This window comes from Acanthaster planci, linkage group LG13, assembly GCF_054643075.1.
Source record: "Acanthaster planci isolate LZ-2023a linkage group LG13, COTS_SCS, whole genome shotgun sequence".
Classification (NCBI taxonomy): Eukaryota; Metazoa; Echinodermata; class Asteroidea; order Valvatida; family Acanthasteridae; genus Acanthaster; species Acanthaster planci.
In genome coordinates this window covers 9,573,277-9,600,548 of record NC_141789.1, presented here as the reverse complement: position 1 = coordinate 9,600,548, position 27,272 = coordinate 9,573,277, and the positions used below count along the sequence as shown (strand labels likewise).

Sequence of the window (27,272 nt, the reverse complement as noted above, 5' to 3'; positions counted from 1 at the left end):
TAGCCGGAAGAGCCCCAAGCTGGGCCAGATAGCAAGTTGGGCGTAATGTCGGCTCTGCTTCGTCTGTGTTTCGCCTCCGCGTAATAATAAGACTCGGGTCCAACGCGACCCACGTATAAATAAAGATAGTCACTGATCTACGCAACATTTCATAGAATAAAAATTTCATTTCATCAACAATGATGGCTGTTTTTCACAAAATTTAGGAAGTAGGACCTGATAAAAAATGTCATAGCTAGTGGGCATATTATCTCGAAAGCCTTTTAATTTCACAAGAAATGGTTAAAAATAAATCACTGCTAATAATAGCGTTTCTCAAACTTTCTCAGAGTGGCCGGCATAATACCCTTTTTGTCCTCTAACTGATGGGTACGGGCTCCAAATTGTGATGGTTAGAACTGAAAGGAGATATCTTTTTTCTATGAAAGGAAGAAAGTGAAGTGGTCATTATTCATTCCATACGTAGATCCATTCCTTCAGCAGTTCTCTAGGGTCTCTGTGAAGCATCTCTCCGATGCAAAAGTGCAGCTTACGCCAGCCCTGGAAGATGGTCGTCTACACTCCAATATTAAAACGACCTGTACTGTGCAATGTATATGCCAGGACAGTAGCAAGATGACAATTTTGGGGCTCTATGCTGACCGGTGCCGTGTTTGGACTGCGCATTCCATCAGCGTCATCCGAAGACCACTGATATTTATTTGAGGTTGATGCGGCCACGTTTGGTTGCCTGATAGTCTCCTTCCTGGCCTGCCAGCAGCTGGTGAATTCTCTTGACTTTCTCTTTCCTTTCTGAATCTCTGTTAGGGAAAACAGGGGGAAAAAAAGAGGAGAAAAATTGTCGGATGAAAATGAGAAGGCCAGAAGTGGGATTTTAAAAGATACATGGCAAGTATCCGCATAATCAGAGGATTCTCAGGTGATTTGAAAAACAAAAAAGCTTAAGCATTCTGTGGTCATCTGATGATTAGATGTTAAAGAATCGTTTTCATTGTAAATGAGCGAGTTCAGTATTCATGGAGGATACGCTCAACATGACTTTCACTGTAGGCCAATGACCACGATCAACAATACACACACAAGGTCTACCCTAGCAGGGTGGGCTTAAGGGTAAAGCTGCAGTGAATTTTTCTTGGACACAAATTTTGTACTCTTCTACTCTTTTTCTTATCTTTGTTCTCAACTCTGCACTCTTCCCCAATGTATGAAAACTCTTTTCACATTCCTATTTTGTTTAATGCATTGAAAAGTGCAATTCTGAAAAACAAACTTGTGAATGCTTTCCAGGACAACTGAGGGCGCTGTTGCTGTGATGTCATCCAGGGATGACATGGTTTAGTGCACAGGTCTTTCAGTTCAAACTGTGAACCCAGAATTTACATACTTAAAACACTTCTGAGAAAGGGACTGATGCTTGCTTATTGTTATGCATGTAAACAGCACTAAATCAGCAAAAGAGGAGAATATTTTGTACAAGCAAATCTACAAAAATGGAGGACTTTGTTGTGTACAGAGATTGATGCTTTCTTCCTGAGATGACTTGACAGTTTTGCTCACGAATATGGAAATACTCATTAGCATAAAAGCAAAAAGGCAGTAAAATACCTTCTGAAATGTAAGACACAAGTTGAAAATGAGACACGAAGATGCATTTTGAACATGTGCATTAAAACGAATTCACTGCAGCTACACTTTAAACCCACTCACAGTCACTAAATCTCGTTTGAAAGGGCAAGATGCAAGGTGTTGTGTTTTCCAAGGACCTTGCCTTGAAATACCGAACTCGTTTATTGTGTCCTTGACGGCCCAAAGAGACAACCAAGCCTTTAAAGCATACAGGTTTAAAGAGGATTAACTTTCTGAGACAAATTTCAGCAAACAGAACGAAGATAGAAAACTAGCTTCATTCAGTTGTAATCGATATTCGCTTTAACAAAAGATATCAAGTAATGACACTTATGAAGGCAGACTTAATCTGAAGTGCTTCCCCTTTCACTGGTAATCGGTGAACACCCCTTTACTCCCTAGTGAGGATACAAAAGGACAGGACAAGAAGATTCTTCAGGGCAGTTGGGGGATAATGGCAGCATATATCATTCCACGACGAGGACACTGAACTCTGGGTCAAATATTCCCCTGTGTACGTGTATATTGCCATCTGCCGTCTCTGATGTCTAACGGCTTCAGGTTTTGTCACGGAGCCGTTTTACCAAGCAGAATCCTTCTTTTGATTGAACAAGTCACATTTTTCTGCTCTATTACTGGGCAGGACTTGAAGTGCTCTACCCATAGCAACCAAAGTACAGGCACTACATGTGTAACAATCAGTACTGCGTGCAAATGCATACTGGTGTGCTTCTGGCGGTCGTAACCAAGAACTGGTTCGGTTGTAATTCTTCAGAAATTGTCTTTGGTAATTTAAATTGGGTAAGAATTAACTGTGACGCAGTGATGTAGTCGAGTACTTTTTGAGAACCAAGTTCTCTACCAAATATTTAACTAGTTAGGAGGGAACAAAGCTGAAGTACATCGGCATTTGATGGTACATGCATAAAGGTAAGATTACAAAGCAACATAATGACTTCAGACCATCACTGTCTGATTAAAATTAACTTTTTAGGACAAAAGTACTCAGAAAGTACTCGGCCGAGTACTTTCTGAGTACCTTTCTCCTTAAAACTTAAATTTTACACAACTGGGAGTGTCTGAAGTCTAACATTTATTTTGTAATCTTACCTTTGCACATTTACCATCAAATGCCTGTGCACTCTGGCTTTATTCCCTCTTACCCAGTTCAGTATTTTGCAGAGAACGTTGGTACTCGGAAAGTACTTGACTACAACACTGCTGTGACGATGTAGTACTCTAAACCCTCAAAGCGATTTACCAGAGAGAAATGACGGAAACAATTCTTGGACTGCCAAAACACTCTCCAAGTGTGCGCATGTTCCCAGGCACTAGCTAGAGAGCTAGTGAATTCTCAACAAATGTGGTATTAAAAAACAAGTACATTTTAATTGCAATTAGATTAACCTTAAAACCCTAAGGTGTATGTAAAATCATATTGAAATCGAAAGATTTGGAACTGTTAGGGCTATACTAATAAATTTTCCTCACGCCAATATGTAGGGGAGGTGTTATCAAACAGATATTGACCAGCTGACTGCTTCATCTTGTGGTGTAGTAAAACTAGTCTCCCTCAGTCATCTGTGATTTATTCTATTCTCCCAAGGTTTCTCCTCAGGAAAAATCAAATGCGTCATGGATCACTTCAGGAGGCTGGTTCACTCCACCACTCAAAGCAGCCAATATCTGTATATACTACGATGCCCACTTTTACCCATATTCGCCCATATTCACTGTCCTGTCCTATTCACGATGCTGGCGAGGTCTCAATAATTCAACGACCATGACATGATTTCTTCCGCTCAACACTAGACACTATTTTGTTTGAACTGTGACAAAGGTCAACACTTCCGCATGTGCACAATGAGCAGACCTTGATTAAGACAATACACCACCCACAATCTTTGGTGGTGCCCATTCAAGCACCCAACAGACAACTATGTCGCCCTCGTCCGGTTGTGCACGGAGAGGATGTCAACCTCACCTTTCCATCTGCTCCTTGATTTTCTCCCGTGCCAGGAACTGCGCGTCTTTCCTGATTTCCCGGATGGCCCCCTTCATCTCGCGCTTGTAGTTATGCAGCAGCCTCTGTTTCTCGTTCTTGGCGCTGCCCGCATTCTTTCTCTTCTTGCGGACGGGGTCATAGCTGCAGCAGTTGGAAAATTGTGGAACAAAAAATAAAACTGATGCTTAGACCTTTCAGTAGCTTATCCCTGGCGTGAATTTTAAACAAGCGTCTGAACATTTCTTTTTTAAAAGAGTTTCATTATTAATTGAACTGCTTGCTTTATGGTCGATACCTGATAATGCATTTTCAAAAAATGACTAAAAAATCAAAACTGATGGTGGCACCCCACAAGCTTCATTTTTACAATCCTCATCTTTCTTTTCCTGTTTCTGTTTTTTTTTTAAGCTGGGTTGGTGAAACCACAGCTGCTCTTGTGTCTTTTTATTTGGATTTATTTGCATTTTAAAATGTGGACATTTTTCAAGCCATCAAACATTAAATACATACTACTGGCATGTCGCAATAAAAGGTAAATGGATTAACTGCCACCCCACCCAACTAAACTGCATCGCATATCATCCAACCCTAATATTCTTTGGCTAAAACATTTTGGGAGCAAATACATTTAAATACCCTCCTACACAGCCTGATGCTCTTTTCGTGATGAAAGTCAACACATAACTTTTGCCTTGTTCCCATTGGACTTTTTGGGTCAACTTACCCTGATGACTTTCCTGTAGAATTACAAACTTAAATCAAAAGGGAACGCACAACTAACGTCCCTATTTACTTACTAACAGGCCGAAAAGGGTCACGGAAGATTTCTGCGCAGCCACAGTAAGTTACCAGGGGCACAAAAAAGTCCAATGGGAACAGTTCCTGTACAATGTAGATTGAATGCGACCACGCTATACATACGAACCAGAGTACTGCCTACGAAGAGATCGATAGTAGGCACATGAAGTTGGTTGGACGGTTCCCAGTCTCCAGCTCCATGCGTACAGTACAGGCAGCATGCCGCGCACACAGAGTTAAGCGTGCCCCAATAAAGCTATACATACAATGAGTAGGAGGCTTTTCCTGTACGGGTTTGTCTTCTTTGTGGCAGATTTGGCTGAATTCGTCTGATTTTGTCTTTGTTTTGTCAGATTTTGCCGATTTCGTCATGATTTGTACAGCGCAGCCAATGTAATCAGCTGGTCTTATTAGGCCTAACACAGCGAATAAACATTCCGTTATGATTAAAAAAAATCCACGTGGAAATGCGTGGTAGATTGACACGAAGGAATGTCGCGGTAAGTTTCCGTATGCCAGCGGAAGAACAAGTCCGATGGAAGCACGCCTTTTATGTTATCATTTGACCTAAAGACAAGTCACTGTACTTACTCTTCCTCAATCTTAGGCTCAAACATCGGCAGGGGCTGCGGCCGTTTTTTCTCACGCTGCAGGTGGGGCTTGGGCCGGACACTCAGCGAGGTCAGCTGCCCCAGCAGTGACCCATGCAGCTCCTAAGGTCAAAAGTTCAAGGGTCAGACAGAGGTTCAAGTCAAGAAATGTTAAAAACTTCAGTGATTCCACATTGCCACTTTCGCAGAAATTGAGAAGATTTCGGTCAGGTTTTGGCTCATGCCAACTGAGTGTCAATGTATTTCAAGTGAATTTGACATTTGACATTAAGACTTTTTGGCTAGTTGCCAAGATTTGACTGGCCCAATATATGCAACTTGACCAGGTTGTATATTTCCACAAACGTGCAATCGTAGCCATGGTAAGTCACAGTATTCTAAAATCATTTCTGCCTGCTTGTCAGTTTCCAAGCAAACTGCAGTACAGCGGATGTAATGCACAATTACTTGTTCCTTGTTGTTGCCTGGACCCAGGCCCCTTTGCTACTCACAGAATTGTTCACAAACATGTATTTGTACAGTCAGCATTCTTAGCTTACAGTGCTAAGGCAGAAATTCTGGCATTTAACAAGTCAGCTGAGTGGCCTTAATACCAAGAAGTTGGGTTGGGAAAAAGAGAAGATACAAGTACGAGCAGCATTTCTCATGTAATTTATCCTTCACAAAATTATTTACTGAACACAGTATGCTGTGGAGGGCTTGAATCCATGACCTCCTGCTTATTAGTGAAGACAAGTTTCCCTTCCAATGCACTGACCTTGTCCAAGTGGCCTAGCCAGTCCCAATCCAATGTAGGAGTGAGTTCCAAGAGCAGTGTTAACGGCCAAAGGCCAACATTTCAAAACAGCCACCTCCTCAATGGGAACCTTTATCAAGGCCAACATTTATCTCATGAACTTCTCACAGCTGCGAGTGACTGGCATACCTCGACATCTTCAGGGTATCTTTCGACTGGAATGTGTTTGGCTTCTAGCCACCGCCTCACTGGGTCGAAAATCTCTGGAGCGCTGGCCAACCCCACGTAGAGCGTGGCAAACTCCGAGAGCAGGCTGAGAGTGGCGTGAAGGGCCCAGCAACGGAACTCGTCCGTCTCCAGCTCCCTCGGCTCCGCTTGAGAGAGCACCTCCAGAATGCGCTGGGGCTTGACCTTCATATTTCTTTTAAAAAAGAAAGAAAAGGAAACACGCACACACTTAGCAGTCAGAGAGTTTTAGAAAACAATCTCAACTCTTGCCCTATTGCCCATCTCCACAGTGCTAATTATAATCCAGCTCTATTGGAAAAATTGAAATCCTCACTAAAACGCCATTGCTGGTTGAAATAAAGGTATGGGTTGTTATTGTAGGACATCAATGATCTAGTTGAAAGTGGTTAGTTCTATGCATGTTTCCACCTTACAATTGGCAATTACCTTGTGACCTTGTCGCTGTTTGACTGTAACCTGAGAAGATCAATGTACCTCCCTACAGGCTTGAATGGAGGGATGACGTCGTAGATGCGACCAGGTTCCTTGTCTGCAGCCAGGAACAGTAGACCCCTCAAGTGGTTGATGACCTCCGGGACAAACCTCTTGGACAGTCGGATGTACTGGGTGAGCGGGACAGAATCATTTCAAATCAAAGTTTGAAAGGGCGAGGAAAGGAACATTTGGCAAGTAAAATCCACAATCAAAACATTGCAGGTCAGGTCTTGGATGAAGTCCACGTTTTTTTAATCTGTGACAGAAAGCTTGAGAATGGAAACAGGTTACCCAATACATGCAGCTCATCAGTTGATGCAGTCTTATAACACTGCATGCACCTCACTGTCGGCTACAATTACATTTACACCCCACAAACATATCACTCAGTACACTTCAGTGTAAAACAAGCATCAGTTGTCAACACAGACTGATGAGCATATCACTGTCTTTTGTTTCAGCAGAAACTGTTCATAAGAGACCAAACCTGTGAACTATTGAGTATACACCGTCGCCGTTATAAAAGTACAGAAAGGCTAGTGGGCTACATGCTCAACATATGCACCTCTCCACTTGCATGTGAAATGTCTTTATAGATAAAATACAAAGTAACAAATATTCAGTTTATGAGACTGGAATTGTACAAGTTTGCATTTGAATGACCAGATTGAGCTCTTCTGGTTTGATATATTACTCAGTTTGACATCCTCATAAAAGTGCGGATCTTTTGAGTAACACTGAAAAGATTTCTTTAAAAGCCACTATTATGTTCAAAGGCTGCTCTGGGAAATTGCAACTTACTTTGTTCGGTCGGTAATGAAAAGTTCTTCACCTCTCATGGGGCGTTATTCTGAGCAAGTTCAGTAATAAAGACAACAAAAACTTTCTTGGTCGCAAACCTTTAAAAACAAACTGCATACAAACAGGCCCGACGCCACATCCCTGTATGTCCGCACTGGGCACTGTGACAGGATCTGACCCATGAATAACATCGCTGGGGTCACCACGGCGTGACGGAAGTCGGAGGTCGAGAACAGTGCACCCACCAATTTGAAGTACAACAGCTACAAAACAAGGAAACAACAGGAAAGCATTAAACCCCATGTCTATAACATGTCTGTAACATGTCTATAACATGCCTGTAACATGTCTATAACATGTCTGTAACATGTCTATAACATGTCTGTAACATGTCTATAACATGTCTGTAACATGTCTATAACATGTCTGTAACATGTCTATAACATGTCTGTAACATGTCTATAACATGTCTGTAACATGTCTGAAATCCTAAATGAAAATACAACAAAAATACAATTTAAACTTAATGGGACAGATGTCCATTTTAAACAAATTTGAGGTAACATCGAAAACCAACCAAAAGGCGATATTTCTGCAAACTTTGTTCGCCCATACAAGTTGGAGGAAAAATGAGAGTGGTCGTGTAGAAACAGTTTCAAGGTACATCAACACATTACTAGGAATCAAGGTTCTTCCTGCTTTTTGCATTCAATTGGCAGGTCCCTTTAGGGTTTTTATTGACATTTGACCCTGTAGGGAGGTACATAGATCTTCTCCGGTTACAGTCAAACAGCGACAAGGTCACAAGGTAATTGCCAATTGTAAGGCGGAAACATGCATAGAACTAACCACTTTCAACTATATCATTGATGTCCTACAGTAATAACAACCCATACCTACCTAAACCAACCATAACCTAAAGATCACACACTGATTCCAATCTGGGCTTTAAAAATGTGTGATACCGCACACTTTTGTGAGGGCAAAACAAGGGGGCCTGGTACACTGGAGAGAAAACATGATGACATTCTTTGACTGCACTGAGGGTTCACTGGTCTGAGCATTTTTGTGTTTTTTTAAAGGGGCCGGCTCCAAAACAACAAGCGTCGGCTTTGGAAATTGTGACATAACTTTGAACAAAAATCTGTCACATGCTGTTGGCTGGTAGATAAACGTCCATGTACTATACCGGTATGTTGACTAACCACATCAGCTGACCAGGTCTGATTCAGACCTGGGTAATATATATACATACGCTTTTTTTTTAAGTTTTAAAGAACCTAGATCTAAAACCATATGGCAAATATACACAAACTCGAATGACGAACAAACTCGCGCCTAACTACACATGCATAGGCCTATTTGGTCTGGATGGCACGCTTGAAACAGCATGCCCACACACTGATTATGTGTTGTGGTTTGTCATCAACCCACCATATCAAGCCCAGGGTAGACCCCCCGGCCTCTTCTCTCAGCCTCCTCCTCAAATTGCTGGTGCCGGTCCGCGATCAGTGCTTGCATGCACTGGCCAGCATGCAGGGAAGACTGAGCCGTCAGCTCATAGATATGCCTGTAAGAGCATTAATGGCTTTACTGGTTCATTCCTTGTCAGCTAAGGTGGAGAGGTGTAATCAGATTTACATATTCAACCTTCGGGGATGGGCATCTTCCTTTTGCTTCAGTTCTTGCCACTTGTCATAGGTCCATTACTAAGTTGATATCAAAAATTTACATGTGAAACGGACTCATGGCGCATGAGGCTATTAAGCCGAGGGTGCAGTGTGCGTTTAAGATGAAAAAGCTTTGTTCAACATTGTAGCAGATGGATTTCACTTCAGCAGAGTCAAATCTTTGGATCAATGTTGATGCCTAAGTGTTTTTACACTGTAACAAGATTAATTTACACACTTTTCTGCTCCAGTTTCCTATGTACTGACTCACTGGCAGTGAAAATAGCTCGGACACCAGTGACTTGCAGATTTCTCACGGGATGCAAGCAGGTAATGTTACTGTTGTGTAACACAACGTTGTAGGTGATTTGATTCTACATAAATACCAAAGGCAGTTTAGCCATTTTGGGAGGCCGTCATGTGGCCGGTCTTAAATGGTTAATAACCCTCACACTCTAGGGTATGTTTGCTAGAAACGCTGTTAGGCACATCTGCCTGCATCGTTTGACAAAGTGGCTTGCCTGCCCAGTGTAACAAGCTCCAACAGGTTAACTCTCCCCAAGGCCAAACAGCCTGGGAGTCTGCGGTTGCCAGTCACCACAAGATCCACCAGTGGCAATGTTTAATAGAACTAACTCTCATTGTCTCAACATGGCCAGTTTGATCAGCTGCTGTTGATTGCCCAGTGTCTCAAGGTGCATCAGACTTTCACACCTGGTGCACTGGGCTGCGTCTAGCAGGGTTTGGGATTAAGCACTGGCTGGCTGTACACCCCTTCATGTAGCAGGTGTCACGCTCACACCAATCTCTATATAAGGAGATTATTTATGACTACTTGTGAGAAGAAAGTACCTTAACATGGCTAGACGGGTGTTTGAAAAAAACGACAGAAAAACTGTTGAACAAAAATCATTGGAACTTTATGATTTTAAAAACTTGCTTTGACTTTGTGACTCAAAAAGTATATGCTTGACAGGTTTGAGACCAGCTCAGGAGAATCTAGTACTTATGCGACATAATTCATGTTTGTGAAAATACAAGCTAACACCTGGAGTCAGAAGATACCCTTCAGAACTTGGCGCACTTTGTTCTGGAACAGCAAAATCACAGTGTGCAAGACACCAGGTAACAATAACAGACACATATTCATAGCATGCAGGGATATAAAAAAATGCTGTTAGAATCCTACTTTGTCAGCCCGTCCAGAAATTCCATCCTGACCGATTCCAGGTTGACGACATCACCGAAGTACCGCAGCAGTATCGTCAGGAGCGTGTCCAGTTTGTCTTTATTCCCCTTTGCCAGACTGGGGTGGTGGCAGGTCCGTATTCTCTCCACTATCAGGAACTGGTTGCTGTGCGACTGGCCGCCCACAAGGTCCATGAACTCTTCGTAATTCCCTGGTGCTGTCGGCCAAATGAAGAATACCAGTTTCATTACTCGGATACCTGAAGGTTGGATCAGTTTTGCAACAGCAAATACCGGACACCAGGTGTGAAAGTCTGATGCACCTTGAGGCACTGGGCAACTTTTCTTGGGTAAAATACCACTTCAGCATTTTGTGTTACCTATTAGCAAATGCAATTCCATAGAAATATAGATGTAATGTCTTAATGGACAATTAAGGGTCCATCAAGAGTCCGTTACAAATTTTGACATGTCCGTCACAAGTCCAACACAAATAATCCAGTCCAAAATCTCACGCTCCTCCAAAGAACTACAACAAATATATTGGCTTGTTACTGTTCAGCGCTTGCTAGCTGTGACCTGACACCCGAATCAACTGGCGAGTGTGCTGTGACCCCTGCAAGATTCAATTCTCTTTGAAAGGAATCCATTTTAATTGCGATGACTTTGAAAGGTGTTCCAGTACAGAAAACCTCTCTGCTTTTTTTGGTGCAGAAGATCAAATTCCCTTCGACAGAAAAAGACGGCGGAACTTTATTTCAGTCTCATTATACTTCTCAGGTATATACCCCGCAATTAGAGGAATGCCAACCTTTAAACGTGTACGGTAACTCCTCCTTGGCACTTTTTCGGATTGTTTCCCTCATCTGAAAAAAAGGGGGGGGGAAACGTTTGAGGTGTCGTGGCACATGCTTTGCTGTTTACCATAAAACAGGAGCATTTTCGGCAATACAATTTCTCAAGTATGTCAAAGAAACATTGGTGGATATGCATTCCACACAATCAGAGAAGTATGAAGGTTTTGCAAATCAATTTCTGGTCTTTCAAGCAGCACACGTGTATACCTTCACGAACTGTTATCTCCTCCATTGTACCGGAGGCCTGTTCTTTCCCTCTGATCAGTATATAAATTTCAGTTCAGTCAAACTCCTCACTTTTGCCATAATTAAGAAAAGAATTGGCATCATCTCCAGCTATGCAGGTGTAACAACGGTACCCACTGTGCAAAACTACATACGCTTAACCGTTTTTACATGCATTCCTTTGTTTTGGATGTTTCTTTTTCTTCCTTTATACATGAACTACGTGGGTTTCAAACATGACTTGCAGTATACGAAGATCTGAATAACACAATGAACAGAGATGAAAGTTGCAAGGTAAAACCGCCCAATACGGAGTACAAGCTCCATTGACATGAACGAGTTCCACGGTACCTCATTTGATATGGAAGGCTGGGCAGTTGAAGTCTCTTCCTCGCTATCACTCTCCGCATCGTCAGACTCTAGATCTGAGTGGTTATCTTCAAATTCGTCATCGTTGTCAGTATCATCACTTCCTTCATCTTCTCCATCCTCATCATTCTCATCATCTTCTTCCTCGTCGTCTTGGACGTTGTCGTCATCTTGATCTTCACCCTCTGCATTCACGGACTGACCTTTCTCTGAAATAACAATGAGGCATCTATCTAGGAGAAGCAGCCAATTTCAAAAAGCTTTACGTGATGGCGTACAGTGGAACGTCGCTGATAATGTTCCATCATAAGTGCAAGTTTCTTCAACTTTGAGTTATTTATCATCAAATCTAAATGTTTTTCTTTTATTTCAACCAAATTTGTAATGCTTGGTAAAAAAGCACAAAACTTCCGTAGCCAAGGGGGATCTTCGGTATTTCCAAATGTTCGGTACCACTGTGGCTACACTTAAGCCAAGTTGTGCAACAAATTACGATTGATTTCACAAAACGTAAGCACTGTGTAAGTTCCTGACACAGTAATAGGTGGTGTGACTTGCACCAAACAAAGCGAAAATGAACGATTTGACTAGCTCAGCATGTTCGGTTAAGCCTAATCATTGCTGAACCTAAAAAGGTTTAAACGAGAAAGGTACAACTTAGTTGTAGAAGGTAACGAAAAACTAGTTTGGCAGTGAGAGAACTGCAAGATTTTCAGTCCCGTTCCGAAGAAGAAAAGACAAAAACTTTTCCAAAATTGCAGGCGGAGATGATTCAACAACTGTTTGATGACTGTTGTTATATTGGAATGGAACAGCCGTCGTAAAAGCCATTACTGTCCTTGTCCAAGAAATATAATATTATTAAACCGTGGCACAGCTACGCAACTTTTCTTGAAATCGAACGTAAGCATATTGCGCAGGACTGTGGCACAACTTTGTGGCAAAAGGTTTACGCATGGTTCAAAGTTACACCACTTTTGGTGAAATCGGCTGCTGGTTACTTTCTGCTTGCAATGTCCCTTCTCCAAGATCACACAAACGTTGCCATAGTCTCTGTTCAATACGTTGTTCCTCCGCGGTGCTCAAGTCCTTTTCTGAGTCTGACATGACAACTACGGCACTGCACAATACTGGCGTACAATTGGGAATTCAGGGAAATGGAGGAATGCCAAACCTCGGGGGCATTTGAACAGTGCGTTTGGGCTTGTAATGACATACAAGAGAAATAAAAGGATGATATTAGCTGACACTCAGCCTAAGAAAATGTGTGCTCTGATTACTGAAGTTGGACCGTGGAGGAAACCGAGTGTGGACGCACATCAAAAGGTTTTGCTAAAAGGGTTCACTATTGGCGTAATGATTTAAAACAGAATTGCAGTACTTCTGTCTGGAGCATTACCACATATGGGCATAGTGACCTTTCCGATACTGACAGAGCGATTTTTGTCAAAATTCAATTTTGAATATCTCAAGTTGGCCACGATGAATTTAAATCCCATCGATCTAAACGTGTTTTAGAACTTCTAGTTTATGTCTGCAGTCAGGGTTTTTTTGCACAGGCAATCAAATTTTTGTACATAAATAATTTCATTTATGCTTTTGCTCCATATGCTGCAACATGTAAGAAAAGCACCCTGTAACACCTATGCAATCCGTTGCAGGCTGCTAGAACAAGCCTTGTGATTGGTCAACTTGCGCGAGATTGTAACGTAATAAGCTGTCCAAATATGGTAATACTCCAAACTGTACTTTAGCAGAATTGGAAGTTCCTTATGATAAACTCTGTAGCGAAAAACTCACTAATATCTTCCCTACAAAAAAGCACTTGGCCTGGAACACTTAGGCTTGACCTGAATGACAATTAGTATCTTTCTGTCAATTATACTCAGTTACAATACCCACGGCAGAAGCAATCAGAAATGGAAAGAGTCACTTACTAGCTTGGCTCCCAAACATGTCCATGTTGATTGGCTTTCCGTCTTTATAGCTCAGTGCAGTCTTAGAAACAGCTTCTAATGCATACCTGGAGGAAGTGTTGGACAGTCAGATGTTATTCAACATATGCTTGAAAAAAAAAACCAAATTTTATCACAGACAATGAGAGACTCCTTGGTTCTGAATGGCTCTGGAATGACTATTCCAGCACCCTTATTTGCAATTTCAATGCAATATGACTGAACTTTGTCCTTGATGTTACTAACATGTGCCAAGTCTGACCGGGACAGAAAGAAATTGTGAAAAAGTGTCTTGCCTGAGGACATCAAGTAGAAATGCATTAAATCTTCACCAGCAGGGTCAGAAACTACATTCATGAATTCATGCCAGTGCTCAAGAAACTTAATACAATTATCACCTGAAATACTTTAAATACTTTAGGTCAATTTTTGTCAAAAGGATTTTGGACATGAAATGTTTCTTACCCATCATTGAGATCATCAGCCGACTGATGCCCAACCTTCCGTCTTGCCTCCTGCTCCTCCTCCGTGATTCCCAGCATCCTCCTCTGTCTGTCCTGCTCTAACTTGTCCAGTCTCTGCTTCGCCTCTCGGGCCACCTCTTCCGGTGTCTTCATCCTGTCTGTTGCCTAGGAAACCAACATCAAATCAACACTTCATTCTCCTTTGCTTTGTTGTGGACAAGTGCCCTCCTCCCTCCCTCCCTTCATCAGCGAACAGAAACAGGACTGTCTGTGTGATGGTCACTTGCTGACCAATGGCCTATATTCCATGGTAGCCTGTGCACAAAATATATTTTCGGTACCAGCCAAAAATCCACCAGTGGTCAAACTTGTCCAGACTAGGCTGACCACACGATTCCCACCTCCACCAAGTGGTTATTCACAGTCAAAATAGCCATGGGGGACAGGGAACAGTCTGCCCACCAGTCCTGACAGAGTGTACGTTAAAGGTAGCATGGACCATTTACTGCTATCCAAAATCAACCAAATTATTGTTGTAAATAATAATTGGCTATCCGATAGTCCCTATGGCCTTATCCCCACAGGCAGGACGTCATTTTCACAAAAGTGATAAATGATGGTCATTTCGAAAAGAAGTCTGAAATGACGACATGTTTGGAAATGTCCATGAATGCTGCCGCTATGCATTCTAACTTGTAATTGAGTGAATCCAACCGATTACCAGTACTTTTCAGTTGAAAAAGTGTATCTTAAATGGGCGTAAGCACTACACTGGCACTCGGAGAATTATTTGTTCTCCAATCTGATGCCACAAAGGAACTGCTTCAGTCTGGCACCCTAAACACCCAATTCAAACACACATATGGACTTTGCAGGATTGTAAAGGTCTCACACTATTCCTCGCCTATTCAGATCTTCAGGATTTTTGTTATATACAGATATGGTACGATATCAGAGCAAGATATGCAGTGGTAGCGCACTGTAAAACATCATGGGGACGAGGCTGCAACTCAAACCTACCTTTGCCTTCATGTCAAACATGAGCTCTCGGACAGTAACATCATAGTCATCTGCTGTGGGCTTGTTTTCCACAGTAGACTTTTTGCGCTAAAAAACAAAAGATAAAGACAACGTGTAGTCACAAATAAATCTGGTGGACTAGTTCTACCGAAACAGGCTAATGGCGCATGAGACTTCAGACTGCTTAAAAAATTTCAGACGCTCAAGACTGAGTTTGGTTTAGATTTAGAGACCCCCCTCGAAACTTAGAGAATGCTTTCCTAGACTGGCAAACTTCAATAGCCTAGCTCGCCAGAGAATTAATGCCTGGTACCTTGGAGAAGGAAATGAGAGTGGAGACCGCCTGCCAGTCCTTGTTGAGCTTTTCAGTCAGGTTCAACATGTCTTCCTTCTGGTGCTGACGCTCATACTGCGGAAGTATAAATACAAGACATATCATCACGTCAGTAATTGAAAGTCCTTATTGAAAAATATTGCTTTAAACATGAAATCTGGTAACAAGATTTGGTAAATAAATGATGGGCCCCCAAATAATGGTGCAAATGCATATAGATCTCTCCCACTGGACTCCATGTTTGTAGGAAAATTACAACAGCGTATACAATGCTAACAGGTGCATGTGTGAACAGTGAACACGAACGCATGTGGATCAAATATCTTCGACATACAGTGCAGCCGATGTGTGTCACAAAAATTTGAAGTACCAACTGCAAATTTGTAGGAAGTGGGGGGAAGTGACGTCACTTGAGAGAGACCTATAATCCAGAACATATTCCATTTCAATTAAAGAGAATTTCTTTCGAGCTTCAAAAAAAGGTCATGAGGCTAAGAATGAACACAGCGGATTGGTAAAAGCTGAACACAATTCCACTTTCTCAAATATCACTGTAGGCACCTTGTGATGTATGAGGGGAGAAGACATATGACATTTCACGAACGTTGCACTAACGCACAATGTCAAGGGGAAATTTTCTAACTTTGGATGTTTAACACAAAGCTTTGTTTTTTTTCCCACGTCAGAGTGTTTACCTTGTCTTTCTTGGAGTTTGCGATGACTTCGTCCAGAATTTCTTGGCGAGATTTAGGCTTTGTATTCTGCCCAAAAAAGAAACAATGAGGTTTTGTACAATCTTTGGCTGACAATCTTAGTTTTTCTCTAGTTTTTCAAACATAATCTCTCAGAGATGGAGACTGCTCTATCAGTAGGTCTTAATATTGAGTTGCAAAACTAACTTCCGAGGCATTAATTAACCGAATCATCCTCACATCTGGGTCTTGTCGCTAAAACTTTTCAAAAACCTTGACTGAGCAGTAAACAAATGGCAAATTCTTTGCACTACAACTTTCCAGAGCATTTTGCCTGTGAAGACCAGTAGCAACTAGGTTCAACCTGAAATCCTCCTAAGCCTCCTGGTGGATTTTGAGGGATACGGGAGAATACTTGCTCACTGAAAAATTATGGAGAGGTGGAAGGAGCCACAGAGGGGATACTCTTACCATCTTTTGCCTGCATAGTTTTGCCTATTGGCAAGTCTGCACAAGTTAATGAAATTAGTGTTGTCAAGGAAGTACATGTACTTTGATTCCAAATGCTTCTCAACTTCTGACAGTTCTTCCCTTCAACCTTACCTCTTCTTTTGTGCTCTCTGCTTTCTTCCTGGTCAGGAATCCTCCAAAGTGTTCCTCGGCCACATACTTTGCTGGAAGAAAAGTGTCGATTACAGCATGGTGAATGACTAATAAAATCATATTCCATCTAACAGACAAGAGCTAACCAGATCAACAGGTGGATAAAAAAGCCAGGATACCAGACTTTAATGGACTCCATGCTCCAGAACTCCCTCACCCTTCTCATGTGCCATGCATACATGGTCCTGGTTTGTGCGCATTCAGGCAAAAGTTCAAACTTTGTAATACGCAAACATTTAAAATGAACCTTCTGCCTTCATGGAAACCATCCTTCACAAGTGGCTCCTGTTGATATGCCAAAAATGTCATCTCCAGTAACTGTAATGTGTTTACACTGCACATGAAACGTGCAACAGACATGACAGAAGGTAGCCATTTTGGTAAGCACAAAGTTTTCAAAAATTGGGAGATAGGCATGAAATTTGATGATGGTGTACATCCAAAAATGAGACTGACTTTGATTTTTGGATGACATATGCAGTAGCTATTGAGAAAGGACCAATCATATCAATGACTATTAATGCAATGTCATATTGATGAAACTGACTATACACTGTACATGTGTAAATTACCCACTGAGTGACACTGAAGACCACAAGGACAATGACCAAAATTGATTGTTGTCAATAAATATTGGTGATTTTTGTGCCATGTAAGTAATCGGCAGTCCAGCGTTTTCAATGACGACAAGATAAGAGAGAGAGGTGAGAGGGTTTAACACCTTCGCACTTTCCTGCCGCCACAGGACTTATTGCTCCCTCCTAGCCTTGCACAGTAAAAAAGCAGACCCGCGACGTTGTACCCCCATCGTCGAGTCTCTCTTGTCCTGCACACTCTGATCCAGGGGTAAACCAAAGTGTAACAGAACTGGGGAGTGTACAAGCTGCCCCGCAGTTGCCGCTAGCTGGCCTGTGGTGCCACCCGTTGACCACAGACAAGGTTCCTCCACGTGCCACTGAGCTGAGTCAACCATCGATGACAATAACTTTCAAGCGCTCGATTCAAGATTCATCAGCCTGCTGCCACTCTGGCTTCCATGTAACCCTGGCACAGGGCCCTTACTGGGTACTGTCAGCCGGAGCCACCTGAGCCTGGGACGACACAATTATGGGCAGGGTCGTCACTCCCTGAGGTGCCAAAACACCCCGTGCACCCCGTACTTTGACAGTAATATTGGTGAAAATGATGATGACAACTGCGAAGGATAACAGAGTTGATGGTGACGACTAGCAAAGATGAAGACGAGGGTGGCAGAACAACAGAGATGTAAAGTGGACAAAAACTCAAACAGAGGATAACAGAGTTGATGGTGATGACTATCAAAGATGAAGAGGAGGGTGGCAGAACAACAGAGATGTAAAGTGGACAAAAACTCATCCAAAGCCGGGATGGAACATACCTCCTAGGTTACCGTCATCTTCCTCGTCATCGCTCGCCAGTTGAGTGTCTTCAAACTTCTCCACATCCGCCAGTGACTGGCCATAATGAGTCAGCTCTTCCTCCTCGTTCAGCTGATAGATAGCCTCCTTGGAGTGTGTCCTCTGCGATGCCACCAACAAAAGTGAACAAAGGAATGAGATCTACACAAGAGGGCCAGTAAAGGGGGCCAGAATACCGTCACTTTAGCAGTGTTTCCCATGATGGTTCTATATTCTTGGCATGTCTTGAGCACTCCACGACCTGTGTACCAATCAGTGTGGAGACTTTAACTCGATTGAAACCTGAAAGCAATTGCTGCTTTGAAATGAAAATCAACGCCCAATGTCAAAACGGAAAGGTGTAACTTTGTACCATCTATTTTTGACCGGATGAAGGAATATGACATATAACTTGAGCAAACATAAACCACTCTAGCCTCTACTGTTTCATTCAAACAACAAGTAAATGTACACCACACATGACTTTCCACAAGTCTTATAAATGTTTGGAAGCATAGAGATACTAGCAGATATGACCACAGGGAAAACACTGCTATCGTGACTGGGTTTTGTGTCATGTACATATTAAATTACATGAACATATTTTCTTGTATCAATGTAAAAATGCAAATACCCACAGAATCACTTTTAGTTCCATATATTCACCCGGCAAGGTATGCAGAGAAACATTACACAGTAGCCAGACTTAAAGCACAGACTGCAAAATCATTTCACTCTGCAGGTTATTTGAGGAAAGATACGTTAACACTTGTCATACATTTTGGTTACCCCCCGTAAAATTTGGCAGATTTTTAGACGCACCACAGCCATCTCAGATTTGCAAACCTGTTTGATGTCGTACCCCAAATGAATCTGAATTTGGTGTAGCTTAGGCCATTTGCTTGACCTAGCCAAGTTCAGGGTTTGAAAGCCCATATGTATATCTTGAAATGGCTGTCTAACATGTTTTTACAATGTCCAGCACTGAGCTCTGAGTATAACTATTCTTGACTCAGTCCATGGACTCATTGAAAGCTTTGGTCTTTGACTAAATACTGGAAACATGAATGATAACATTCTTGAATTAACCCTCCTTTGGTTTTACAGCACAAATGTGCACAAATGCCCACAGTCACTGGTGAGCATGTAGTTTCTATATGGAATTTAAACATGCACAGGTTCAGTGTGTACACAGTTGGTTGTCAGCATAAAATGACCCAGGGTCTTTTGTGCAGTCCTCTTCACTGCATTTGGTTTACTGCACAATGATGCACATGAAACAGTGAAGCACAGTTGTTGGGCAGCACAAAAGTGCAGTCTGATATTCCTGTGAGGGACTGTTGGTGCAGTGCACAACGTGACACAGCTGTGCTTCTTTGATGTGTTTACCAACTGACCCAAAGAGTGACTTCAGCATAGGAGGTTTAATACTGTTATAAATTTCATGGGGGACTATATAATGGGGCGGGGACAGAGACAGGAGTGGGCGACCATGACTGACCTGCCTCTCGAATGCAAATCTCTGCATCATCTTCTCCTCAACGCTGAGTGTCGGGTCATTCTCTCCGAATCGCTTATCGATAAACTTGTTGGCTTTGTGTCTCTGCTGGTACTCCTTGAGAAGTGTGTCTTTCCGCTGGAAAGGAAACAGACGTTGCGTTCATGTTCTTCAGTGTGAACTGTCAGTTACGTCAATAGCACTACGAACTGGCTTAGCGTAGAGAGTTGCCGCACCACCAATGGTAGAATCATGTGTACAAAGTCTACAGGGTGTGCATAGCTTCATGGTGCATTAAAACTATTATATATGTCACTTTGGGGGTGCAACCCAATGTAAAAAAGTTGCCCACCACAAATTGCCTCAGCACATATGAAGAAATATCTGATGGGTCTTGCCTTTTTGATGGCCTTTGACCTGGAGACCCCTGGAAGTCCCTTGGCATGTTTGCTAATCTTCTTGCCCAGGATGTGGTGCTTCTGCCGGTTGATGCGAATTTCAAACGGATTGTTCTTGACCTCTTGGGTGGACTTGCCATGCCGGACCTTTTCTGCCAGGTTCCGTTTGTTCTTCTTTGACTTGGCCATGGCATGAGTGGGTGCTACCCCTGGCAACGCTGCTGAAATCATGTCCAAGAGTGGTTAATTTTTCACAGTGAAGGACCTAAAAATCACTTACAACTTAGGCTGGTTCCCTCAAAAATAATGGTCGGTGTCTTTTGGTCTGGGAACTAGACGCGAAGTTTCTCTCCACTAGGTGCTTGCATAGGTGCATCAAATCTTCACACGAGAAGTTTTTAAATAATTTTTATTGTTTCCTATTTAATCAGTTTGAGAACCCATCGACAGAATGTATGTTTCTTTGGGGCAACAGTTTGTTTCAAATGTTTAAATGTATATTTGTGTACTGAATGTCTTTTAAGTGTATCCCGAAAAATGAAATAAAATTTGTTCCGTCCGGGATCCTACTTTTAGTGCATATTTTTTTTCTGATTAATGGCTCTAAGGTTCTACAGGGAAGTAAAACCCACATTAAATGTCAACAGGGGAATTTAATAGCTCTTATGAGGCAATATTCATCACAAAGCTTGAAACTAACGGGCCAAATTTCACCTGACACGTCGCTGCAGGCCTGTACCTGTGCCCCCTAAGTGCCACGCTTTACAGAATCATCATGCAGCACAAATCAGTCCTGAAAATATTATGTTATCGCTTTATGATTTATCGTGTTTAATATGCCCAACTTAACATTCTTGTTGGTGATGAAAAATAGAATTGGCATGAATAAATAATAATAATACATTACGTCACTTGACCCCTCATCGTCTCGACGGCTGTTTCATGTCAAGACATACCTAACACACGGACTGACACATGACTCAGTAATAAGATACTAAATGTACCAATGGGCTCTTCCAAAACTTTGGCAGCAGTTGCAGTTTAGATGTCTTGACATGGAACAGCTGTCGAGAAGATGAGGGGTCTAGTGACGTAATGTTCAATGACCTTATTTAAAAGATGGCGACTGTGAGAACGAGCCTGTGAGATTGAATAGGTGAAGGCAAAAAGACTGGAAAATACCAGAACAACGTGAGTGAAATCATTCAATAAATGGTGCTAAGAAAGCGGAGAGGCTAAGGATCATCTCTGTGTGCAAAAGAAATTGCGCCCACAATGATCAGTGGGTGTGCCAAAAATTTTCAGTACGCCGACACGAAATTGTGTATACGAATGTGTGGCTAAGGATGGAGCGGGAGAGAGAGTCTGTACCACACTAGTAGTAGTAGTCAGGTAGTAGTGGGGCTACTCATGGACTAGCCCCACTAGTGTGGCACGGATCACTCCCAATTTATCCTTAGCCACACATCCGTATGAGCAATTTCGTGTCGGCATACTGAACATTTTTGGCGCACCCACTTATAATCATGGGCGCAATTTCTTTTGCATACGAACAGGATTCTTGACCTTTCCGTTTTCTAAATACCATTTATTGAATGAGTTCACACACATTATTCAGGGATTTTCCAGTCTTTTTTCCTTTATCCATTCAATCTAACGGGCTCACTCTCACAGTCGCCATCTTTAAAATAAGGTCGTTGAGCATTACGTCACTTGACCCCTCATCGCCTCAACGGCTGTTCCATGTCAAGACATGTAATAAACGGACTGAGCGATAAGATACTCATGTACCAATGGACTCTTCCAAAACTTTGGCAGCAGTTTAGATTTTGCGCTCACGATTAGAAATTGCGCCCACGATTATAAGTGGGTGCGCCAAAAATGTTCAGTACGCCAACACGAAATTGCGCATACGGATGCGTGGCTCAGGATAAATCGGGAGTGATCCGTGCCACACTAGTGGGGCTACTCATGGACTAACCTGGTACCGTTTAGTTTAGCCACAACTTGACAACAATAGCCACACGTTAACCTCTGTTATATAATTTATAGGAATTTTTATTATTATTATCATTTATTTATGCCAATTCTATTTTTCATCGCCAACATGAATGTCAAGATGGGCATATTAAACATGATAAATCATTGCGCGATAACATACGTGACATAACATTAACCATGGACTTCGACTTGTCACTCCTCATCAAGTTGTGTACGTGCCTAGGCCTAGTAAGAAGCCCTAAAACAAGCTTACACTTTTACAGATCTTTAAAGCACTGTCGATTTTTACAGAAATCTCCGTATCTGAACTGTACGTAGCTACCAGATGATCAGATGACGTACATTTACATGTACTGTAGCCCTACATTGTGGCTCCACACGCATAAGTGAATCATGTTCACACATAGATACATGTCAGAAAACGTGTTCACCATCCCCGCCACATCGTGTTCCCTGCCAACCTGTGACATTCGTTTTTACAAAAAGACGTCAAGATTGCAGACGGAGTAAGAACTTCCAAGGTAAAGCCCGCCCTCTATTGATGAACAAAGGCAAAAAAGTACGTTCCAAGAAGATGTCCTGCCATAATGTTAATTAATGAAGTTGGTAAAGAAAGTACCTGTATGCTTCACATACTGATAAGAAACTCCAACCTTTTAGATCCACCTTCATTTTTTCCAAGATGTAAAGATAAATACAATTCGTTGAGTAGCTCTTGAAGGTTTGCATGGTGGAATACGTTAAGTTAGAGGGTTTGTGGATACACCATGTGGAAAATATCTCTTTGGGTATGTGTGGTTTTAAAAAGAATCGGTTACTAGACTCGACGTTTCGGACAGTGAGTGCTCGGTCTGTCGTCAGGCCTGATGTTCGTCGCTTGTGAATACAGCGCCCTCTACTGGTACTGCTGTTCAGCTGTGCTCGCCAGCGAAACAGCGCCTGCAGGGTGCACCCAAGAGCCGTCCGCAGAGCTCATCAACAAACTTGAGTAAAATATTCTATGACCAAGAGAGTCCTGAGAGCCATGGAAATGGGGAACCGAGGAACTACGGCACTGAACTTCTGGCCTGGACTCATCAGGGCTTCCAATTCTGAGCAATTTGGATGCAGTTTGATCTAAAAGTGGTACTATTTAGGCGTTTTGCAGAGGGATCCATTTTTAAAATGGCTACTTTTCCGGGTTGTGAAATTTCCTTCGTTTTAGGGGTGGTCTGTTTTGGGTGACAATTTCTCAAAAATTTCATCGGTCAACCAACTAAAAACTGAAAGGAAAATGTCGAAAATTATTTTTCTGTCCAGCCTGGACACCTGTGGGAATTGTGAGTATTTTAATTTTAAAATATAAAGATTTATCATTGGTGTCTATGGGAATTTAATTTTAGCGGTGCACCCTGCAACCGGCCAAAACAATAAAAACCAGTCTTGGGGCAAGACTATGCTGAACTCTGCACAGCGTCTTAATAAGTATTGTCTCCTTAATTACTGCGATTAAAAGTGTGTGCTGGTGCGAAAACATAGGTACCCGACTACCCACCCGATCGCTGTCGTCGTCAGGTATTGTAACGGATTCACGCCTCCGGTCGGGGGAGAGAACCGTCTCATCTTGGTCCCCATGGTGTCAAGCAGTGTGTCACCACGGCTACCTTCTTTCACACTTCCTACCTCATCTACATATCGAAGAAGTTTGGATACAAATAATAATGGGGTACAGTCTGTTGTGTAACCGAGCTTTCAATCAGCGTTCATTTGGTATGCGGTGTCTGGTATCGTGTATATCACCAGACAACACCCTTTTTAGTAGGCCTTTCAAGGCACCAGTGGTAGCTCCGAAGGACCTTCTCAATTCTAAATACCAGCACCCGTTTCATAGAGCTGGTTCGGACCGAAACCTCTCATTTCATTTTGATGCTAACGTACAAAGCTTTGAAGATATATGTTAGAGGCCCTTCCAAAGTAGAAAACCCCGCGAAAGACTCTGAATCTATAGTAAAACCTTGTGCAAGCCCTTAACCCTAAAGAGTTGGGATTTTTCAACTATCTCAAAACTGGAGATTCGCTGCCCCCCAGAACTCTGCTGTCATATGCCCGATTTTTTAAAACTTGATACGCATGTAGGCTACAAACACTCATTTAGCCCAAGTATTTTAATCTAATCCTACATAGGTTCATTTGAAGTCTATGGCCTCCTGCATGTCGGCCCTGATAGGGAAGAGTACAGATTTTTGGCCGACCAGAAAAGTGGGCGTTTCGCTAGAATGGTTTGTCCGGCTGTCACATAGTTGGTGTCTAAATGACCGCAAGACATTTACTGAAAAAAATCGTCTGAATGATCGTAACCAAAAAAAACTTATGCACACAACCAATAGCTCTTTCGGGATTAGTGGGCTCTTTTTTCTCAGGGTGGGCCTACTGAGTTATGAAAAAAACTTTTGCCTTCTTATGGAAATTTGTTTTTTAAAAACAATCTCGTAAATTTCATGTCCCAAGAATAAGACAAGTGAAAGAAAACCAGTTTGTAACTGTTTGGACATACCCTGGGTAAAGAATGGAATAAATAAATAAATGAATAAATAAAGGTCTCTCCAGTTGAGAAAAAAGAATTTTTTTATCACTGGATATAACCACAATCTCACATAGTTGTAACGTGTATGCGAAAGATTTCGCTTAAAAGGGGTTTTTATTATGTTCACAATTGGTTTTAGGACTAACATGTGCGGGTTTCGTAAAACGTGATTTTAAATGACCAAAAAGGCATTGGAAGAAGTCCAAACTTAATTTTAAATGTAGCAATTGGGATTTAATTTAATCGCCCCACACCCTGGATACAAATTAAGCTCGGGAGACGGTCTTCTGTAAAGGCGAATGAACAACACAACTTCCGTACCATTATAGACATCGCAAATCAAATCTCTCGGACTTGAAATGAAATTTTAGTACATTCAGAATACAAATTGAATCCACACGAAGCACTTTCCAAAGACATTTTCCTAGCGGGAGATTGGAAGCAATTCTTCTGGAGAAACGGACGGGGATAAACGTGGATCATCTTACCACCTTTCAAGGTAAGATAAAACACAGGTCACTCTTAAATTGTGGGGGGGGGGCTCATTTTCACAGGAAATGTCACAATTTGAAGAGACCTTCCTCAATTGTTGTATGCAGTCTACACAAGCGCACGTGCTTTTTTTTTTCTTAAAATACCCGCAACCGTGGAGCCCTATATTGTTCTTGTTTACTTCAACTTTTTCGGAATAGTTCTTACATGTTTTGTATACGATCTTTATATCGCACGGACAGTCGATCGTGAATCCAACAGTCGTCCTCTTTATTTGTTCAACGTCAACGATTCTAAATGCACACGTCTATACTTAAACACACCACGCTAGTAGTAGAGAACTGACAGTTCTGGATCACACGCCCTTTTCTGCCGTTTTCAGCAAAAACCCCTGGGTAGTACATCGACTCAAAAAATCGGGGGAATCCCCTAAAAATCTGGAATTCCAGATTTCCCTGGGTACCTCATCGACCCAAAAAATCCGGCTCTAAAATACCGGGCGAATATATACATTCTGAGCCAAAATCTCTTTTACCCATCACACGCAGTATTCCCTCCGGTCGTACTCGCTACGCTCGCTCACCTTTTGACCCCGGCTGACTAAACAACTCGTGACTTACACAAACAAAAAAGGGATTTCCCCTTGCGAACAAGTCTCGACTTGCCCGACCTGAACTCTGGACCTCTACTTAAAGCATGGCTCTGTTCACAACCGCCTTAAGTAAATGCTCTTTATATAAAATAGTAGTATAAAAAAAACATGTTGAATAAAAATGATAAAAATTTTAGAGATCTATATATAAATAGAGACATGAGCAACCCACAACACCGGCCTCTACTAACGAACTTTATTCGATTTAAGAAGGTGTTTTTGGAAGATTTTATTAAACGGTATAAGATCCCATTACCGTCACCTAGGCGCAAATATCATACACGATCAGAGCTAATAAAAGCTATCAGAGAGGATCAAAAACAATTTAGATATCTCCCGCGTCAGTCATATCGGCAGCTGTTGAAAACGGTACAAAAATATAATATTCCTTATGCAAACAAAGACAGATACGTCAAACAGGACTTTATTGATGCGATTAAAGCTTATACACAACCTAAAGAACTCGAGGAAGTAGACATTAAACGTATAAGGCGTTTTAAAGATAATTTTCGTAATTGGGAGTTGATTCCTCGCTTCTATGAAGACGATTTAATACATTTTTTTGATTTTTACAAGCAGTTGATAGAGAAAACAGCGTTAGCTGAACTCAAAGAAATCGGGAGTTACAAATTACAAACACATCTTAAAGTGCAGTTTAGATTGGAAAAAATTGACGGAACGATTGACTACGGCACCTTTCCCTTTCAGAGTGATCAAGACGTAGTAACGAGTAAACCAAGCGTTAAAAATGCACTTGCTAAGCAACGCGAAGAACAAATCGAACAGGTGGAGGCTCATACACAAAAAGGCTCGGGGTGGATCTTTGACAAAGTTGTCGCTTTTTACATCAACGTGGTTAAATATAATCCAGTCGGTTCTTCTTACATTCCGTTGCCTAAGGAACTGTTAGACAAAAAAGCAATCATAAACGTCCAAAATAAAGATCAAGAATGTATCCGATGGGCGTTGAGAGCAGCTTTAAAGCTGTATTCAGACGGAGTCAAAAGTCAGCTAGAAACAAATCCAAAATATAAAATAAATAAGGAGCGACCTTCGACTTACCGGTCAGAATCGGATGGTTTAAATTTTACAAACATAAGCTTTCCAACACCGATTTCACAAATTCCTCGTATCGAATCGCAAAATAACTTGGCGATCAATGTGTTTGGTTACACCAAAAAAGACGGTATTTACATTCTCCACAAAAGCAAGCGTCCAGAAGAAGGAGCGAGTGAAGCGAGCGGACTACGAGCGCAGCGAGAACCAATCAATTTACTTTATTTTACCCGAGATGAAGAGAATCACTACTGTTGGATTAAAAACTTTTCTCGGTTGACGGGTGACATCAATAAACACGACGGTAAAAAATACTGGTGTTTCAAGTGCATGACACATTTCCTAACTGAAGAAAAGTTAGCCAGTCACAAAGAAGATTGCCAAGGCTTAAACGTTCCTACGTGTAAAGTTGAAATGCCAGTCAAAGGCGAGAATATACTCAAGTTCAAAAATTATA

General features: G+C 41.9%; 1 protein-coding gene across 8 annotated transcripts; it reads right to left on the bottom strand.

The window, feature by feature from the left end:
- Positions 1-147: 147 nt before the first annotated feature.
- nop14 (NOP14 nucleolar protein) lies at positions 148-22,484 on the bottom strand. 8 transcript variants are annotated; one of them, XM_087145033.1, is made up of 21 exons: positions 22,213-22,271; positions 20,752-20,844; positions 20,052-20,269; positions 19,657-19,791; positions 18,137-18,278; positions 16,678-16,748; positions 16,078-16,143; positions 15,362-15,457; positions 15,049-15,135; positions 14,030-14,193; positions 13,547-13,632; positions 11,592-11,818; positions 10,970-11,024; positions 10,160-10,376; positions 8,735-8,870; positions 7,399-7,563; positions 6,452-6,627; positions 5,966-6,197; positions 5,021-5,142; positions 3,611-3,772; positions 148-800 (listed from the first exon to the last, which is right to left on the bottom strand). In XM_087145033.1, exons 3-21 carry the CDS (start codon positions 20,238-20,240, stop codon positions 698-700), a joined length of 2,631 nt encoding a protein of 876 aa, XP_087001159.1. In that variant the 5' UTR covers positions 20,241-20,269; positions 20,752-20,844; positions 22,213-22,271; the 3' UTR covers positions 148-697. The 8 variants fall into 8 exon arrangements, with proteins under 8 accessions (XP_087001159.1, XP_022106738.2, XP_087001160.1 ...); XM_022251046.2 differs by having other exon boundaries at positions 20,766-20,844; XM_087145034.1 differs by having other exon boundaries at positions 20,766-20,844; positions 22,229-22,271.
- Between the last annotated feature and the right edge of the window lie 4,788 nt (positions 22,485-27,272).

Coding starts and splice junctions, on each gene's coding strand:
- nop14 (XM_087145032.1), bottom strand. Junction 18,279..19,656: donor GATTTGCATTCGAGAGGCAG/GTCAGTCATGGT, acceptor GTGGCATCGCAG/AGGACACACTCCAAGGAGGC. Junction 6,628..7,398: donor TATGCAGTTTGTTTTTAAAG/GTTTGCGACCAA, acceptor CCGCTCACCCAG/TACATCCGACTGTCCAAGAG.